The sequence below is a fragment of the Crassostrea angulata genome, chromosome 4, assembly GCF_025612915.1.
Source record: "Crassostrea angulata isolate pt1a10 chromosome 4, ASM2561291v2, whole genome shotgun sequence".
NCBI classification, from domain to species: Eukaryota; Metazoa; Mollusca; class Bivalvia; order Ostreida; family Ostreidae; genus Magallana; species Magallana angulata.
In genome coordinates, this window is record NC_069114.1 from 24,424,957 (window position 1) to 24,445,629 (window position 20,673).

Genomic DNA, 20,673 nt, shown 5'->3' on the forward strand with positions numbered 1-20,673 from the left:
TTTTACAGCATGCCTACGATCACATGACTTCATTTTATCACAGGAAAAGATAAACGAAGGGGTATGTAAGACATTTACATTTCATTCATCACTGTGAGCTCTATTATAATGGTACTTAATGGTACTTATGGTACAACTGGGTTGGGGCAGTTTACGCCTTATAAACCGCACAGCGGATTATAGAAACACGTAAATTCTTCCAACCCAGGCTAAACGAGTATAACTTGGGTAGAAACTGAGTTCATTTCTTATACTTTAATTTTCTGTTATTTACCGTACAATTTGAATGCGTTTCACTTCTAGAAGTGATATTGATCTGTTCAAAATTAAAATGTAACGTCAAGCGGATTAGTACGTCTTTGACGTTGGTGCATTGTGACGTGTCTTGTGACGTGCAAACCACGTTATACAACTATCCAATAACACAATCAAATGCCGTGTTACGACCAGAATTAAATTATAGTGGTATATATTGCATGGACATTGTTAGATAATGACTTTAAACTGAATCATACGACAGGTTCTCGAGAGTCATTTACATATGATTGAAAGTATTCGATACAGTATCAACATCATTATATACAGTACTGGTGGAGTATCATCACAAACGCTTGTCGTTAATTCCTCAAGTGCAGTGGTTTTAATAATCCAAATATTAGCTGTTGCATTGATTAAGTACAGTACAGCTCACGAGTATCCCGACACCCACCGTGGAGGAAACACGGTGGTCTGTGTCGTACCGTGTTACATTTCTTTTAAACATCCCCATTTTTTTAATCAGCAGAAGACTAATTTCTTATATGTAAAATGGACACGTTATGAGCTACACATACCTACATTATGTAATAATAGAAATCTCAACCGCATTTTTCATCTTACATGTATGTATTCTTGTTTGTACATGTATAACACTTTTAAGATATGAGTAACTCTTTATATACAATGCTAAACCCAACATTTATTGATATTCACTTATTACATAATATTAATCGTACTTTTTTTCAGATACACTAGCAAAATATGTTCAGGTTGTGCCACGTCTTTACACGAAGCGATAAATCCATAAACACTGTTTACTTACTTTATTAGAGCTCGCTTTATCTCTCATCATAGCTCATATTTCACCCAACTAGTTCCTTTGATAAAAGATGTGTAATGATTTTGCACAAGGTTTCTAAGGTTAAGATCATAGCGACGAGTGTATTTGATATTAAAGGGGCATGGTCAAGGTTTTGGTAAAAAAATATTTTCCGAATTTAATATTTACAATGTTTCGGAAAGTCATTTTAGATAGGCAACCTAAATTTGAGTGTCATTTGTTGAGTTATAATGGAGTTACAGAGCTTGAAATTCTTCGCTATGTAAACAAAGCGTTTGTTTACATTTTGAACGTTGAAGTATCAGTTTTAAATCTAAATCGAATGTGTTTAACGTTAGGAACTGTTTATATATGCTTAAGATAAATTAAAGCTGGGAAAAGATTTTTTACTGGTATATTGAACCTATGTAAACAAAAGATGTTTGTAAAACACTTATGCCCCCCTCCCTTGGACATACATCATAGGGTGCACAAGCTTATTATGGGCAGTATACATTATGGGAAGAATAAAATTGACCTCTTGAACAGGTCATCTACCAGACTAATGTGGAATCATTTAAAATTTGTTGGAGACAATTTTCGTGGATTGTGTGGTTTTTCGCCTAATCGTGGGGATGTAATTTCGTAGAGTCTATAGGCATCGATTTTTAGTTTTAGTAAGTAAACTTACTCTTTGAAAATATGTTTTCGTAGATGTAAATTCCTGGGAGAGGGTTATCCATGAATACCATGAAAATTGAGCTACCACAAATTCCAATGATTCCACGGTATAAGAGATGCATCAACATATCAAGTATGATGTGTGTATAACTTAATCGTTTTAGAATAATAGGTTGCACAAACCTTAATAGACATATAGACTATTAGACAGGTTTGACTGTACTTCTTAATTGGATATTATTATGAAATAACCATATTCAACCAACCTGATTTTTTTTTATTGTGATCTTTATTTCATTTAATCAGACCTCTGTAGTTGCAAAGTGACATAGTAGTGGTCTGAGTAATATGTTGGATGTGCATAGCAGGCATGGTATGTTTTAAGCAAGTCTAATGATAGATATACATGATCTAAACATGAGCCCTGGATATGCGTCTTCATAGAATTTACACTGGTAAAGTTATATTTTCACATAATTTCTGATAGCTGAGCATTATTAGGTCCTATGGCATCCAAATTAAAATCTCCAAGAATTATTGTTCTTTGATACACTTGCAGAGAGCTCAGTAGGTTGTTGAGATCACTAATGAAGAGACTAAGAGACACTGGTGGTGACCTGTACAGAAGAATTAGTACGAGCCCCTCAAATTCCATCTGTTATGTCTCAATATGTTGTCTTTCAAACATAAATTTTCTTTCACAATTGATTGGATTGCGCCAGTAGCATGCTAGCCCATGTTGATGTTTTTCTGTGTTCTTTTGAAAAATCTCATGCTCATAATCCAAGATTTTAACCATATCAGCTTGACTGTTGAAAATATGGGTCTCGGTGTACACCAGGAAATCTGGAGATTTGGTAATAGGGTCCTTGAGCACATCATTGAAATGTAAACGCAATGACCTTGCCTTCAATAAGCTAATTGTCCATACTCTGCATGTTAACGGGTTATGCATAAAGATATATGGGCTTGGTAACCTAACATCATTTCTCAGTCTAATCATCTCACGTTTAACTGAAGAATTTTGCAGGATTTTTTGAGGGTCGAAATCTAGAATTTGAAGGCCTTGAATCAATCTACATCTACTTAAAGCAACATATGCTTGATCGCCAGAGAACTTTTTTATTAAAGGACACTACCAGTTCGTCCACCGATAACCCTTGTACTTTATGGATTGTACAGGCAAACGCTAGCTTTAAAGGGAATTGTGTCCATGTGATTGAGAGTCCAGTTCTTTTGAAAGAGGTAGAGAATTGAACATCTATTCTTGAAATGGGGACTACATCCTTATGATAGGTGTTTAAGTTGAGACTTGATGCATTTCTTGCAGTCTGACCAATATTAGGTTTGTTAAACTTGACCAAGATTGCTTGAACACTATTAAGGTTTGGGAGGAAATCTATGACTTGCCCTTGAGCTCCATTGACAAGTCCACCTTGAACATCTATGTTTCGAATTATCATTACTCTTGCACCTAAACAAAGTTGTAATGTTTTCACCAAACCACCTGTATGAGTTGGGTTATCAGAAACAGTATAGTTTTCTAAAGAAGCTGGTCTGTGTTCTCTTCTTTTAAGCTGAATAACTGGTTGGCCAAGTTCCCTCAATCTGTCATTGTTGTGTTGATCCGTTTGAAGATTGGTGGCAAATATATGTAACGTCTCTCTATTGTAGTCTTGATCTGATGAATCAATGCATCTGTCTTGTAAAATCTTGATGTCATCAGCTGTTTGTTCTCATTGACGTACCCTATTCAGCAAAGCTGCAAAATTGCTGTCATCTTTTTCGCGCCATGACATTGGATGAAAGCTCAATTACATATTTGCCTACAGGACGTAATTGGTAGAGATCTCCTACAGCTACAACTGTTATACCACCAAAGGGCTGGGTTGAATCTTTAATTTGCTGCAATCTTTTGTCTATGTAATTGAATGTTCCAGAACTAAACCATGGATATCTCGTCAATGATCAAGATTTTCAAATATGCCAGTTGTACTCTTAATCGATTACAAGTCGAATCTGTCAGCTTCTGGTAAGTGTCATTCATCTTAGTTGGAAGTTGGAGAGCTGAATGAATTGTACACCCATTTATATTAAAAGCAGCTGTTCCTGTTGGGGCTGTCAAAATAATCTTTGGTTTATCTGGTTCTGCACCCGCCTCCCTCAACTCTCAACTCCCATGTTGAATATCGCAGATATTACATGAGACTTTTCAGTACCAGCCCCGCCTGTTATGAAGATGTACTGTGGATCATTAACTTTAAAAATGTGACCTTTTTGCTGATGGCACCATCTCAAAAGGTAATCAAATGCACATCTCTGCTCAAAATTTAATGACTGTACTAAATGATAATATTCTGGGTTGGACAAAAGCTGTGGATCCACTTCCAATACTGACTGAATATTTCCTCCACAAGGTTCAGTAGAAGCTGTGAATGTGGCATTGACATTTGAATCTGGATTCACAATAGCATAGGTGTCATCAGATTCATAACTTTCCTCGACAAGCTGTGCCTCTACATGCTCAGTCTCAGGTGCAATCTCATCCCAGGCATGAATAGGAGGGCCAAAATCATGAAAATGAGATATTTCTTCAGTAACTATTTCATCATTTCTCATGAGTCTTGCAAATGTGTTTTTAATTTCATTCTTTCTAGACTTGTAATGTTCACTAAAAGTGTTGAATTTACCTATCAGGTCAATATTTCTTGAATTTTTTGCTTCTCCAACTTAAAATTATTTAAGAGTAAGGATCTCGATTGGTATTGAAGTTGCAGTGGTAAAGGTCAAGCGTCAAACTAACCTAGTTATGGGAAGATATCAAAACACTGATGTGGTGTAATTCCTTTGTTTTATGACAGTCTGATATAAGTGAGAATCTTAATATCAGACCGTTACCAGTGGTTACAGTACTGATATCCTTCAAAATCGGACTGTCTCAGGTATAAATCAACAACGAAATTCAATTACAGTGTTTTAAGTAGGATATATGCCTCAAAAAAACTTATATATGAAAAATATCAGACAGTTCTCGGCCCTAACGGACCTCGAAACTCTCTGATAATTTTTCATACAGAACTGTTTTCGGCATATATCCATGACATATCAGCACGGTATCTAATGAATCCTTGATCGACAGATTTTTCTATAAACAGATACTCCTGAATTAGTAAATTACCGTTAATTATATTCAGACTTCTAGGGTAAAAATTTCCCAGAGAAAGAAAGATTATGTATGCTAAATATCCCGTTTGGGCTGACTTCAAACTTTCTACACTGATTTTAATGCGTTCAAAGGGTAAAAAAAACAAGGATTGAAACATCAATACATATACTACTAAATTAAAATTACGGTCTTAATTTGTGGTCTTTTAATTGGTAGAGACGTGACTTATTTTAATTAGTGTGTTGGACGGAAAATTATTTTATTCTCTTTAATTAATTTGTCATTGACGAAGACGACTCATGAAATCCGGAAATGTAATTGATTGACAATTGATTGTCTCTGATTTTCAATTCGCATTTGACCTTTGGCTATTCATCAATGCAGTTACAATCAACAAAATTACTAGAATTGTACAAAAAAAAATCCTTACCAAGATCATTGGTGTAACTAGAACTGCACATAAGTCATCGTGCAAAAAATTTGGGAAGGGGAGAGGGTTAACGTTTGACAGTCATTTATTGATTTCACTAAAGCTACACGTTGTTTTATTTGATTCTTTTTTAAAAATTGTTTTATTTGATTCTTTATTTATTTAAAACAAAACATACATTCAAATTCAACATGTGAATTTACTTTCGCTTTAACACTAGAAATGTGATACCCTTCCCCATAAAATGTATCCTTTTACATAGAATAAGGATTGATAAACAGTCAATGCCGAGACTGAGATGTTGAGAAAATGATCACATAAAAGTGTTTTTTAGGTAGTTGCTACTTTTAATTCTTTAAGAAAAAAAAATAAGTCATCCGGATCACTTTTTTACATCTTACAGACTGTTGTTATTAAATATATATGCCTTGGACCCCTTTGGGAAACAAAATTGGCTCTACAAGCCCCCCCCCCCCCCTCCCCCTTGTGAAATTTTTCTGGATCCGCTCAAGGCTTAGATGGGCTTTCCAGATCAAAATTTGTCCGTTGCCTGTCTTCTCTGTCGTCGTCAACTTTTCACATTTTTATCTTTACTCTTCAAAGGGGAGATGACTAAAGAAGAGTGAAAAAGGGGTGGATCATATAAAATCTTCTGATGAAACATTATGCTAAACTCAAACAAATTATGCGCAAGGATCCTTGGAGGAAGGGCTTTCAAATTTGTTCAAATGAAGGACCATTTAATATTTAAAGGGAAGATACATGTACTAAACTGATTATTTGAGAAACCTTTTTTCCAGAACCAAAAAACCTGTATTGTTCTAACATTAACATTAGTTCTTCTGATATATTGTAGATTAAAGTTAAATAATGACCCCGTGGGTCAGGAAGGGACCCTAAGTGGTTCAAAGTTCATAGAAGAAATAAGTAGAAAACAAGAATAAAATAATTCTTCTGAAGAATTAAAATTATTGTGAAAATAGATTAGGATAAAGCTATTATTATCGTTTTACTAACAGCGTGCAAGTTTGCTTGTCGGGCCGTGCTAAATTTTGTACGCTGATTATCATATTACTCATCGATTGGTTGTTCGATTTCATTGAAGTTAATACTAATTTGCAAATCAAGCACGGAACCCAGAAACGGGCTGACCAATGACATTGCATGATGTTTTGGTAGTGAATATCAACACGTGGACAGTCCAAAGCTTGTTTTTTGTGAAATTTATTGTCCCCCGCCGCAACGCGGTGCGGGGACATAGAAATGCCGGGCGTGCGTCCGTGTGTCCGTGCGTCCGTGTGTCCGTCATGCACACTTTTTTGTAGGCGCTCTCATGCCTACAAATTTTGATGGATTTTCATTAAATTTATACCAAATGTTTATACCACTATTACCTTGGTCAAGTTCGAAAATCAGCATTGGTCGATACTTTTTGTTGGAGTTATGGGACTTTGACCACAATAATGACTCCGTTTAATCCAAAAATTGACCTTGTAAGTGCTGTCATGCCTACAAATTTTGACGGATTTTCATTAAATTTATACCAAATGTTTATACTACTATTACCTTGGTCAAGTTCGAAAATCAGGATTGGTCGATACTTTTTGTTGGAGTAATGGGACTTTGACCACAATAATGACTCCGTTTTATCCAAAAATTGACCTTGTAAGTGCTCTCATGCCTACAAATTTTGACGGATTTTCATTAAATTTATACCAAATGTTTATATCACTAATACTTTGGTCAAGTTCGAAAATCAGCATTGGTCGATACTTTTTGTTGGAGTTATGGGACTTTGACCACAATAATGACTCCGTTTTATCCAAAAATTGACCTTGTAAGCGCTCTCATGCCTACAAATTTTGACGGATTTTCATTAAATTTATACCAAATGTTTATACCACTAATACCTTGGTCAAGTTCCTAAATAAGCCTTTGTCGATACTGCTTGACCGGCGGGGGACCCAGGAATTCTATTCTTGTTTCATTACGTTTTTAACTTCGTTAATATCCGATAGTTTCCGTAATATTTGGTATACTTCAAGACTGGTTATTTCATGCAAGAGCGCCTCCCCTCCCAGTATAAATAGATTTACCGGGGAGTATTCGATTAATGCGACGTTCGTTAAACAGGTTGAGACCACTATATTTTGTGACGTCGGCATAAATTTGCATACTAAATTAGCCATCTGTTTACTTTCATCGACAAACCAATCAGGTGAATGAGTTGCAAGGCATTGTGGGCTACTACAAAGCGTATTGAAAATATATACCATTTTGAATTGTCCTTTGGAAACTCATTATGAATGATTTTTCAGAATTTATGAAATTAATATGGACAGTTATGTCTGAACTTCAATTTCTATGCTTACATTTAAAAAATATTGCATATGAGGACTTATATCAACCTATTTAAATATCCAATTGTCACTGTTCAAAAGAGAGGTACGTCCTATAGAATTAGAAGCAGCGAGTACCGTTTTTTCACATGATATCCCATATTTAAAGCAACATTATTTGAATGCACGTTGATATTTTCTTCAGGGACATTCATCAGAATGCTTTACGGACAAAATACTATATGCTGCACAGCTTGCGCTTCTGCGTTTGTATATTTGTGCATTTCTACTACCGTGGCTATTCACGTATGTGCAGTTATTTTCTTATCAAAACCTGTTTGTACTTGTATGCGTATGTTTGTCAGTCGTTTGATACTGATCATTTTTGAAGCAACAATTGATCAACTAAAACAACAGTATTTTTCAATGTGAGCATGGAACAAAGTTAATGGTACGTAACCTTTCCTTTTTTACCTTCTAAAGTAAAAATCAAGATGTACAAACATTCCGACAAGCAATTAAATATTGTGAATAAAACAGACAAAAACCACGTGCGTCTGTTGAATCGTAGACACGTTGTAGACCGTCATGCATTGCAACTCATTCACTGGATCGGAGAATCTGTTTGACGAAAATACTGTCACGTGTTAAATAATGCTATCCATATAAGGTAGTGTACCCGACCTGTTAAACAAATAGAAACGGTGGAGAACGTTTATTTCATTTGAATACATTGTCCATCTTCCCCTTTCTAGCGTTTTGTTACCGATATGAAAATTGATGAAACAGTATGTAACTGTTAGTACCATATGCAGAAGACCCCGTCAAGGAGGTCCGAGTAAAATGGTGTAGGCATACTAATTTATATCACTAATTTCTTGGCATATATATTTAATACATTTAACAAACAAGCTTTGGACTGTCCACGTGTTGATATTCACTACCCAAAAAATCATGTAATGGCATTGGTCAGTGCGTTTTGGGGTTCTGTGCTTTATATGCAAATTAGTATTAACTTGAATGAAATCGAACAACCAATCGATGATAATCAGCGTACAAAATTTTAACACGGGTCGACAAGCAAACTGTCACGCTGTTAGTAAAACGAAAATATACCAAATTCAATCTTATTGTTAAATCTAGATGGCCAGTCCTTGATTCCTGACGGTGTCACTAGCTGATAAGAGTTACGACCAATGTTACTAAGATAAGCGACGTGGCCCCTTGGCCTCTTCCTAAGTTTATAACATGTCGATTTCAGTCTGAAAATATTACTAATAATCATAAATGAATAAATATAATGTTGGCATTTTTATTTATCGTTGCTTCAGAAGATGGAGTTAATTAAAAATTAAGAACACTTTAGAAATACAATTCAATCAAATTAAAAATAATTGGAGGCATTGATGAGCATGTGCATCTCTTTGATTAAACAGAAGGAGAGGCAAGAGAGAGAGGAGTTAGAAAGTAAGAATCGCGAGTATGAGTTTTTGACTAAATTTTGATATGAACACCCGTGTTGTATTATTCAGGAGCGGGGGAAACAGGAAAAGATTGAGAAGCACAAAAAGATCCAGAAGCAACATAGAGAGAATCGAACAACTCAAGAAGACAGACATTGGAGCCAAGGTGTTGCAATGCAGAATATGGACGAGGAAGTACAGTAACAACAATCGGCCTCTATTCAATAAAGTACTGTGGTCCATGTATTTCAGGGCACTCAGTATACGTGAATATCTGGTGAAGTCTACACCTTACTTGCACCTCTCTGTTAAGAAATAACATTTATTTGTCAATTTGATTACTATGCCCCCCTTTGAGGTTATATCCATATGTTGTTATAGAAACACTGTCAAAGAAGTATGGAAAATGTATACATTTCTTTAACAAACACTTTGTCCAAATTCTGCAGAAAAAATCTCAGTGTTGTAGGTAATTTAAAATATAACTGTAAACATCTGTGTTGTGTTTTTCAGGAGCGGGAGGAACAGGAGCAGATTGAGGAGCAGAAGAAGAAGGCGTACGACTTGGAGATGGCTCGGCTGGAGAGGGAGGCGAAGGAGAGAGAGTGCCTGAGGAAGATTGAGGAGCACAAGGAGATCAAGAAGAAACATGCCATGGAGAGGATCGAACAACTTAAGAAGACGGACATCGGAGCCAAAGTGTTGCAGAATCTGGACGACGAGGTACAGTAACAACAGTCGCACTCAGCATACATGGATATCTGGTGAAGTCCACCACTTACTTGTACCTCCCTGTATAGAAAAAAACTAATCATAATTTTACTCCTGTTTGTCTATGACAGCTGAGAACTCATCTTGGCCCCATTCACAAGCATCAGCATCAGACGACATCCATCAACCTCAACAACCCAGAATCCCAGGGCATGCACCTGGAGACCAGGCTGGAACAGCTAGACAGTGCCATCAAGATGGAGCTCTGGCAGGTAAAGTCCACACATCAAATGGGATGGGAATTGACAGATTGAAAATATTTCAAAATATTGTATTTTAAAAAAATAAAATCCTGTTTAGTTATTTATTCCAGAAAATTTTATTATGCAGCAAATAATTTTTATAGTTGATTAATTTCTAGATGCTTAATTTTACTGTAAAAGAAATTGAATAGGATTGCCCTGTTGACTTGATTTGGTTGTTTCAGAAGTTTATGTTGTAATGTTTTACAACTGATGTTTTTAGGAAGCAGTCAAAGCAGTAGAGGACATTCACGGCCTGATTCAGCTGTCCAAGAAGTCCCCCAAACCCTCCCTGATGGCCAACTACTATCAGAAACTGGGGCTTGTCTTCTGGAAGTCTGGCAATGGCCTCTTCCATGCAAGCACTCTGCACAGATTGTACATTCTGTCTCATGAACAGCGCAAAATTCTGTCGGCTAACGAGTTACAGAAGTAAGAATTCAAATTGAACCCATTGATTTTATTTATCACCAGTCAGATTTACCTGATGTGGTATTTGATTAAAACTTAACACCAGGGAACATTCATTTTAAAAAAGTTAACTGAATAAACTAGATTTTCTACACAAGGTTAAATTTTGGGGGAACGGTTTGATAACAAACAGTAATATGCTTATCTTTCCAACAGGATGGCATCGCGAGTTCTATGTGCCACTCTTGCTGTTCCCATACCAGCATCAAGGAACACAATCGATCAGCTGTTGGAGACAGATGAAGCAACCATGGAGAAGAAAAGACGACTGGCTACTCTCCTGATGCTGAACAATGCCCCCACTCGTCAGTCCCTCATCAAAGACTTTGTCAAGTTTAACATCATTCAGTATGTTCACCCTGAGATACAGAACCTGTTCAAACACCTTGAGGAAGAGTTCCGACCCCTGGAGCTGTATGACCGGGTTAAAGCATCCATTGAGTTCATCAGTAACAACGAGGAACTCGGTCAGTACATCCCAGCCCTGGAGGAGATCATCATCACTCGAGTCCTCAAACAGGTGATTATCTATCTAATCCATACATAGGTCAATTAGAATTAAAGCAGATCTTACATGTGTTAGTGTCACTGACTCACTGTGTGAATGATGACCATATTTGGAAAACAAAAATTGTACCTCATTTGATTAAACAATGGCATATTTTAAATTGTTTATTTTTAGGGTTGGTTAAAGAGTTAATGCATTGAAGAGAATAGGGAATTGAAATATGAATTTGGATTATAGTTATATGCAAATGGTAGTTATTTTGAATGTAGATCAGTATATTGCCTGTGATATCATAGTCTGATTCCTTGTTTTACTAGGTGTCTCAAGTCTACCAGACAATTGCCTTTTCCAGACTGGCTGACCTAATTCCGTTTGCCTCCAAATTCCGTTTAGAAAGAGTCATTGTAGATGCAGCTAAGACTCTAGAACTACAGGTAAGTTGGATTACACCTTTACATGCTTTTCTAAGTGTTTTCATCTTTCTCTCTGCATTAAATGACAGACAAGTGACCATCTATTATACATTGTGTTACCACTATTGATCCATTCATCAGGTGAGAATTGACCACAGAAGCAAGTCTCTGAGCTTTGGCACAGATCTGATGGTTGCACAGAAGGAGGACGTACCGGAGGGTCCTTAGATACAGAGCATGGCCAGCGAGGGCATACGCAACCAGCTGATTTCAATGGCTAGAGCCCTTCACCAGGCCATTAAACGCATAGAGCCAAAGGACCGAAAGGTAAGAATCTCATATGGCATATGATATTTCAAGGTCATGGATAAAATGTGATTGTAGAAATTTAGCACAATAACTTAGTCATTTGAATATGAAAAGTGGATTGATTTATAAAAGAAGGCTAATTTGATGTTTAGTGCAAATAAAACTGTGTGTTATATGACAGGTCCAGCGACATGAGATGCAGGTACAGATTGCCAACAGCTACAGAATGACTGCCAAGAAAGAACATCAGAGGATATTACAAAGACGACAGATTATTGAGGACAGGAAGGAGCAGCTGGAGCACCTCAATGACCAGAGGGTATGACCCCCCCCCCCCCCCCAAACACACACACACATGCACATCGAACCATGTAACAAAACAACAATGATAAATGTTCATCTTCCCTTAAATTAGCATCAGTTTTTCCCCTAAATAGGCTGTATACACTGTTTAAACATCTTCACATCTTATCCATATGTTGTTATAGATACACTGTCAAAGAATTATGGAAAATTTATACATTTCTTTAGCAAATACTTTGTCAAAATTCTGCAGAAAAATCTCAGTGTTTTAGGTAATCTAAAATATACCTGTAAACATCTGTGTTGTGTTATTCAGGAGCGGGAGGAACAGGAGCAGATTGAGCAGCTGGAGCACCTCAATGACCAGAGAGTATGCCCCCTCCCCCCCCCCCCCCCACACACACACACATGCACATCGAACCAGTATAGGACATAACTAACGAAACAACAATGATGACATTTCCCTTTAAGCTGCTTGGTCCGATTTTATATCGAATTTTATGCACGCTTTTAAATGATGGTTATGCTAAGTATATCTATAATAATAGACATTGCAGTAGTTTTCCCAGTCATTGAAGCCAAATTTCAATGAAGAAAAATACGTACAAAATTTGCTAACAAAACAAACGACATACAAGGGTACCGCGTTATTTTGCCTTATGTTAAAGTTCACCCCTGACGACGAGACGGGTATGGTTGTATTACGATTTTGACATCTCTTTAAATAAAGGTCGAAATGATCGGACAAATTACAAATAAACATGTGTATGTTTTGTTCGCTAATATTTCTGAAGTTTGCTTTCTTTACAATCGACACATAGCATGCGGGTTGAATAACCCCAATTATTCGGGGGACGAAACCAAACGGTTTCCCTTTATAAACATTCCCGTGATGCATTTTGGTTTGTTTTTTCGTTTGCCCAAAAAGAAATTGTTTTCATTTACTTTGCATATTTTTAACTTTGAAAGGAGACTGATTATGCTGGTGTAAATAGGAGTAAGTCCATAACTTTCTAAGATAAATGGTTTGTATAGAAAAAAAATTTGATACTGTAATAACAAAAAAATCGGACTAAGCAGCTTTAAGTTTGCACAGTTTTAAATGTTCATCTTCCTTTAAATTAGCATCAGTTTTTTCCCTAAAGCGGTTGTATACACTGTTTTATACATCTTCACATCTTATCCATATGTTGTCATAGATACACTGTCAAAGAATTATGGAAAATTTATACATTTCTTTAGCATATACTTTGTCAAAATTCTGCAGCAAAAATCTCAGTGTTTTAGGTAATCTGAAATATACCTGTAAACATCTGTGTTGTGTTATTCAGGAGCGGGAGGAACAGGAGCAGATTGAGGAGCATTGGAAGGCGTACGAATTGGAGATGGCTCGGTTAGAGAGAGAAGCGAAGGAGAGGGAGCGCCTGAGGAAGATTGAGGAGCACAAGGAGATTAAGAAGAAACATGCCATTGAGATGATCGAACAACTAAAGATGACGGACATCGGAGCCAAAGTGTTGCAGAATCTGGACGAGGAGGTACAGTAACAATAATCAGCTTCTATTCAAACAAGTACTGTGGTCCATGCTTTTCAGGATACCCAGTATACCCAGTATACGAGTATGTCTGGTGAAGTCAGCCACTGGCTTGCACCTCCCTTTACAAAAAATACATGTATTTGTATTATGATTATTCTTGTGTAAAAAATGTTACAAAGACTCTTATTTTTAGTGTTATATACAGAATTAAATTGCATAAGGTTGCAATTTTTGCAAAATGTATATGTAAAACGTGTAGATTTCAATTTCATCTTAAAGTGTTCATGACTTTCTTTTTTTTGCTTTCAGGACTTTGCCACACTGGATGTAGAGGATATCATGGCCAGACAAGTGGAACAGCTCGAAAAAGAAAAGAAAGAATTGATAGACCGCATCAAAAACCAGGAGAAAGAGGTCAGAATAAACTAAACAAAGGGTATAAACAGCAGTTTTCTCTTTAAAAAACAAAAGCATGAGTATTTGTTTTGAGTCTATCATTAGCAAAGTGATGGATGTATTAATTTTTTTCATTCATTAATGAAGTTTATTAATTTTTATGTACTATGTGTTATTTATCTGAGTATAGAGTGAGCAGTATTGAGTGTGCTGAAATATGGATTTATAATTTGTATGATCATTACTTTTGTAGTTCGATTATTTTGCTCGTGCGAAGCGTTTGGAAGAAATTCCCCTTTTAACAAAACAGTATAAACAGGAAAAGAAAGTGGCTAGAGAATTCTTTGAGCTGCAAGAGGCTAAAAAGGTGGGTTATAGATTGTATAAGGTTTATACTATGATGATTCTATAGCCCAGATTACGAAGATGACACTGCAGTTGGCGTTTTGGAGGTGCATTGGGCAGAATGCAGTGCTTCAATCATATTAAACGAACATTTTTATGTTTGCATTTTACATACTAATAACAGTTTAGACAGTTGTCAACAATCGTTGACCGCTATCAACAAATTGTGTGTAAGAGTCATTAATATGTACATGTATTGAGCAACATTATCTCTGAGATATCATTAACTAAGGAACTAAAGTGGTTAATTAGCCTTCTTCATTGTTATTCTTGTGTTCGTGTGGAGGGATTTTCAGTTCCTTGTTGTGCGGGTGTACATGTATCGCTGCTGTGTTTGTAGATCGAGCAGTTAAATAGGGACCGTCAGATGGCGCTGGCTAGTCGGGATCGCCTCAATAGGATGAAGACTGACAAGGATGAGTTCCTGAATCTATTTAGAGGACAAAGGAAGGAAATGTTTGAGGTATTGCTGCAGCAGGGTTAAAATCTTGTTCGTTTGATTTTTATCTTTTGAAAAAAAGACCCAGGACAATTTGAGATTGTTTTTTCGTACTGTTTTAGTTCTGGAACATTTGCACAGCTTGCATGATTTTGAATGATACCTGCCTTGCATGATACCATTACAATGTTCTTATTGTGGTGGGGTCAAACGAGGCACAGAGTAAATCATCTCACTCCACAAACTGTATTTCATGGACAGAATTCAGTTCACTATAAGGAGATAACAATAAAAATCAGATGTATCATGATGGACCTCTGTGTATGTAAACTGTTATACTTTATGTCACATTAATGAGTACTTGATATTATTTTGTTACTGTTATTTCAGAAAAAGCTGGCCGAGTTTGAGGCTAGGGTTTCGGAGGAGAGAAAGAAAAGATTGTATGAGAGGAAGGAGAAGCGAAGAGAGGACCGAAGGCAGAAGTGGATCCAGGAACGGGCCAAAGAAGAGAAGAGGAAAAAGGATGAGCAGCTCAAGAGAGGTTAGGTTCTTGTTTCATCAGCTCAAGTTGCTTCTCCCTCAATTGTATAACACTGTAAAGAAATGTTTACCAAAAGGAGACATTTCTGTTCAACACGCAGTGTGTTGCTCTCTTTCTATTGCAATTCAGGATACAAACTGGTCAGGTTTTTTGTTTTTTTTTTGATAATTTCATAAATAAAAGAAATTTAATCGAAATTGATTAACAAATTACTGGTATTTATGTATATCTTAGTAATTCTAAAAATCTTTATATTTATGTTTAATATGGTAAGAAACAAAATTGAGATATTGGCAAGCAAGTACATTTCTTTGCTTTGATTTGACAGAACGTGAAGAGAGGAAAGCAAGGAAGAAATTGGAAGCTGAGAAACGCAAGAAGAAGTCCAGACTAGCTAAGCTAGAGAAGCAGGCTGAGAAACAGCGACAGAGGAAGAGAGAGGCTGAAGAAAAGAAAGCAAAGAGACGACAGGAGTTGGAAAAATCGAGGTACAGATTAAAGTCCACAAATTGTTTTTAAAAAGAGTGTGCATACAATTGGGAATGACTTCCTTGAATGTTACCATGGTGACACCTTGGTTGCTGTGGCATCAAACAAGGCAAAGACAAACGGTTTACTCCACAGATTGTATTCTCTTCATAAATACAGTTTACTTAAACAAAACCAACAATATTGATGCACATAATTGGTCAATACTATAGTAGGATGATACCTGATTGCATGAATTCATTATTATTTTGTTCATTACAATATATTTGTGTTCTTATATTTCTCCTCTCTCTAAATATTATTTGCTTGTATTTTTGTTCAAATGCATACAATTGATATTATACATCGGTAGAGATGATGGCAAAGAAGACCGCCCTAAACCATTTGCTGGTCGTCCAGGAGAGCGTCCAAGTTGGCGAGATAGAGAGCGGGAGAAGGAGGAGGAGGGAGGTCGTGATGGGCAAGCCTGGAGACCAGCAGGAGCCAGAGAAGGGGGCGACTGGAGGGAGAGGGAGAAACAGCGATCAGAGAGCGGGGAAAAAGAGACCAGCCCCACCAAGCGGTTAGTACACTAGCACAGGATTTTTGTATTGTAATTTGTATTTTTTTTTATAAGTAAACATTTTGTGAAATCCCAGGTTGATAAAAGAGATGGAATATGATGTTAATATGCTTTTGATTGTTGTTTGAAACTTCAGGTATGAGGAGGAAGAAGAACCAAAAGGAGAAGGCTGGAGGGGAGAGAGGGGTGCTCCTAAGGAAGACAAGCCCCCAGCTCGAGGTATCTCTCCCCCTAGGGACACATTGAGAAGCAGAGGGGAGGATCGAGTACCATCGAGGGATGGTGGTGATCGTGGGGAATTTGGGGAACGCAGAAGAGATGGTAGAAATTTTGAAAGATGTAGAGATGATAAAGATTTTGGAAGAGGAAAAGAAAGGGAACAAACGAGCTCTACCTAGTAAGGATAATTCATCTAGTGTATTTAGTCAAAGATATTTTCGTTCATGTATTTCTCCCCCGTCTTAAATACTGGGGTTTTTTTTGTTTAACTGCATACAATTGATATTATACAGCGGCAGAGATGATGGCAAAGAAGACCGCCCTAAACATATTGCTGGTCGACCGGGAGAGCGTCCAAGTTGGCGAGATAGAGAGCGGGAGAAGGAGGAGGAGGGAGGTCGTGATGGGCAAGCCTTGAGACCAGCAGGGGCCAGAGAAGGTGGTGGCTGGAGGGAGAGGGAGAAACAGCGATCAGAGAGCTGGAAAAAAATGACATGGGGATCTATTCACAAAAAATCGTACGTTTAATCATAGACGTAAGTTTGACGTAAGATTTTTTCGTAAGATTTTGCTTATTCACAAAATGTCGTACGTGTGACGTTACGTCAAAAAACAGTCAAAAGTTTACGTCTACTATTGGGTTGACGTAAGTCTATAATTGATATGTTTATAGTTGAGTTATGGCAGTTATAGGGACTACCTTCATTTTGTCATAAGCAAAATTAAGAGAAGAAACTCCTATTTGATAACGCGCTATGGTTTACCATAAGAAGACAGGTCAGAGCTCCTTTTGTATCTCGTGTTGCAAAACATATAAATGGTGGGTGTAATTTTTTTTTAATCATATTTGAAGCACAATTATAATCATTCAAGCATACAACAGATAATCACCATTACAAACCATACACATAGAAGAAAAGAGATAATAGTATAATACGCGCCATCAATTCCGGGTATATCGAATCAGTATTAGGTAAAACTACGAAAATTATTTGATAATATAGGCGTTTTCTTTTATTCCTACAAATCCATTTAATCAGTAAAGCGATAGTCATATGCAAACACACTAATTAACTATTAGTATGTAATGTAATCAACCTACTATGCACGGATCTAGAGGTGGGGGCCCGTCTGTTCCCCCTTAAAAATTTAATTATTTAAGGTGGCCCAGCCTTTAAGAAATCTGTGTCTAACCAATTTTTTTTTTAATTTGAAACAACAAAATCATTAAAAAGACCAAAATATTTATACCTTTGCACAATTCTTTTTAGCTCACAAGGTCCAGCCGCCAAATATTAATACAAATAATGAAGCATGATTTCAAAATTTATTAAATTATGCACAAAAATTCATCGTGTAAGGTCATAATTTTAATAAAAATCAAATGATAGCCATTAACTTAATGAATTCTTATTGGTTTTTTATAGAAAAATTTAAAAATTAGATATTTCATTTATTCTCCAGACGACCTTTAAAAATAATACTTAGTTACTTTATTATCGAAACAGACACCCCCCCCCCCCCCAAAAAAAATTCTCACATGCGTCTGACGTTAAACATATTTCTTTTTGTAAGAAAATTATCATCAGGAATATAATAAAACTATATGTATTGAAAAATAGGGAATTTTCTTATTACATGTTCCAAGAATGTAAATGAGCGAAAACACAGCGTGACGTCATTCTTCCACAACGTGAATTGATACCCAGCCTCACCAAGCGGTTAGTACACTAACAGTATCAATCGATCTAATCACACAAAATCGTACGCCTACGATTACACTTTAAACTTACGACAAACCTACGTTTACGTTTATGGTGCTATTCACAAAAGCTGTCGTAACTAAGATAATAACGTTGTCGTACGACTATTAAAGCCGGAAGTGCGTCTAAGTTCTTAGTTACCGACAATGCTCATGCGCAGTAGGCATTGTGGAAAAATGACGTCATGCTGTATTTTTGCTCATTTACTTTCGCGGAATTTTTTAGCGTCTTTGAGCACGGACATATATAACGAAGTTACTTCTTTTTTTTCCATACGCCTATTCTAATGTAATTATATACGGTGTGTTTACAATTATCGACAGAAAGAAATCAAAATGTGCCTGACGTTAGAAATGTTTCTTATAATAAAATATTTCCCTGTTTTTTAATGCATGTATGTTATTAAATTCCTTGGAATAATTTTGTTACAAAAAGAAATATTTTTAACGTCAAACGCATGTGAGAATTTTTTTTCTGTATGAAATTTATTTCATGTTTCAAACTTCCAAAAAATTTGTAATAAAACGTGGCATACTTAAAATGCTATCCCAAAAAATGTCAGTTTATCGCTACATGTACATTCTAAATATGTCGTTTTTGTGGGTTTTTTTTTTGGGGGGGGGGGGGTCTGTTTCAGCGATAATGTAGTAACTAAGTATTATCACCCACGTTGGCGTGTCCATTGATAACTGTCCTTTCGATATTGTGGATTTTTTTAAAGGTTTTTTATACATGTATATATATATAAATTTAATTTTTTCTATAAAAAAATAACCGCAGTAAGAATTCATTAGGTTAATGGCTATCATTTGATTTTTATTAAAATTATGACCTTACATGATGAATTTTTGTGCATAATTTAATAAATTTTGAGATCATGCTTCATTGTATTAATATTTGGCGGCTGGACCTTGTGAGCTAAAAAGAATTGTGCAAAGGTATAAATATTTTGGTCTTTTTAATGAGTTTAAAAGTTGTTTCAAATTAAAAACAAAATTGGTTAGACACAGATTCCTTTAAGGCTGGGTCTACCTTAAATAATAAAAAATTTTAGGGGGACCAGACTGACCCCGGGACCCCACCTCTTGATTCGTGCATGATACATGTATGTAGTAGGTTGATTACATTACATGCATACTGATAGTTAATTAGTGTGTTTGCATATGGCTATCGTTTTACTGATTAAATGCATTTGTACGAATAAAAAGAAAACGCCTATATTATGAAATAATTTTCGTAGTTTTACCTAATACTAATTCGATATACCCGGAATTGATGGCGCGTAATATATCTCTTTTCCTCTATGTGTAGGGTTTGTAATGGTTGCTTGAATGATTATAATTGTGCTTCAAATATGATTAAGAAAAATAAATCACACCCACCATTTGTATGTTTTGCAACACGATATAAAAAAGGAGTTCTGACCTGTCTTCTCATGGTAAACCATAGCGCGTTATCAAATAGGAGTTTCTTCAGACCGGCCATTGTGATAGCTAATGTTAAACTTAGTTTCATTGGTTAATATCCCTGATGGTCCAATCAGAATCAGTCTTTCTCGAAGACGTCAACATGGCTGGCCCTGTCAGAAGTCAATGTGGTTGCAGAGTAAAAGTTCAGTATGGAGAGTATTTAAGGAATTTTATTGGAGTTTTTGTATGTAAGTAGTTTGTGTTTGATGTAAGATTTTAAAAGATTAGTGCGAATGTTTCTCGACTTGTTGCAATACTGCTGTTGCCATAGGTAAAATTCCATCGTGAGCCCTGGACCAGTAAAAATGTCCGAGTAAAAATAAACTGGCGAGAGAATAATGACGTATATCTCCGCTATTTTAAGACCCATCAACTTGAAATTCGGCATGAGTGTATCTCAGACATTGCTTTTTTGAAAAATACATGCATAATGCGAGTGTTATAAAAATTAATTGATTTATTAGGCTTTTGAAGCGAGCTGGTAGTTTTTTTACCTGGGTCAGAGTTCGACCCCTTTCTTTATTTATGATTACATTGAAATAATTGTTAAAACGGGCTTGGCCCCTGTGCATGTAATTGAATGTGACAGAGACTAATTACTGTTTGTTCTCATGAATAAATTGAGGAAATCGACTGAAAACTGACATTATGCAGTAAATTGAACCAATGATAGCC

At 36.2% G+C, this 20,673-nt stretch overlaps 1 protein-coding gene across 1 annotated transcript in view; it reads left to right on the forward strand.

Annotated features, from left to right (window-relative positions):
- The window catches only part of LOC128180255 (eukaryotic translation initiation factor 3 subunit A-like), a 101,226-nt gene that overhangs the window by 78,164 nt on the left and 2,389 nt on the right, over positions 1-20,673 (forward strand). Inside the window, 16 exon segments of the mRNA XM_052848216.1 lie at positions 9,671-9,880; positions 10,000-10,140; positions 10,394-10,602; positions 10,798-11,161; positions 11,467-11,583; positions 11,704-11,889; positions 12,053-12,190; positions 13,506-13,712; positions 14,022-14,126; positions 14,362-14,475; positions 14,854-14,976; positions 15,343-15,496; positions 15,825-15,984; positions 16,338-16,547; positions 16,684-16,944; positions 17,060-17,284. Coding sequence (XP_052704176.1) covers positions 9,671-9,880; positions 10,000-10,140; positions 10,394-10,602; positions 10,798-11,161; positions 11,467-11,583; positions 11,704-11,889; positions 12,053-12,190; positions 13,506-13,712; positions 14,022-14,126; positions 14,362-14,475; positions 14,854-14,976; positions 15,343-15,496; positions 15,825-15,984; positions 16,338-16,547; positions 16,684-16,944; positions 17,060-17,284 — 2,924 coding nt within the window.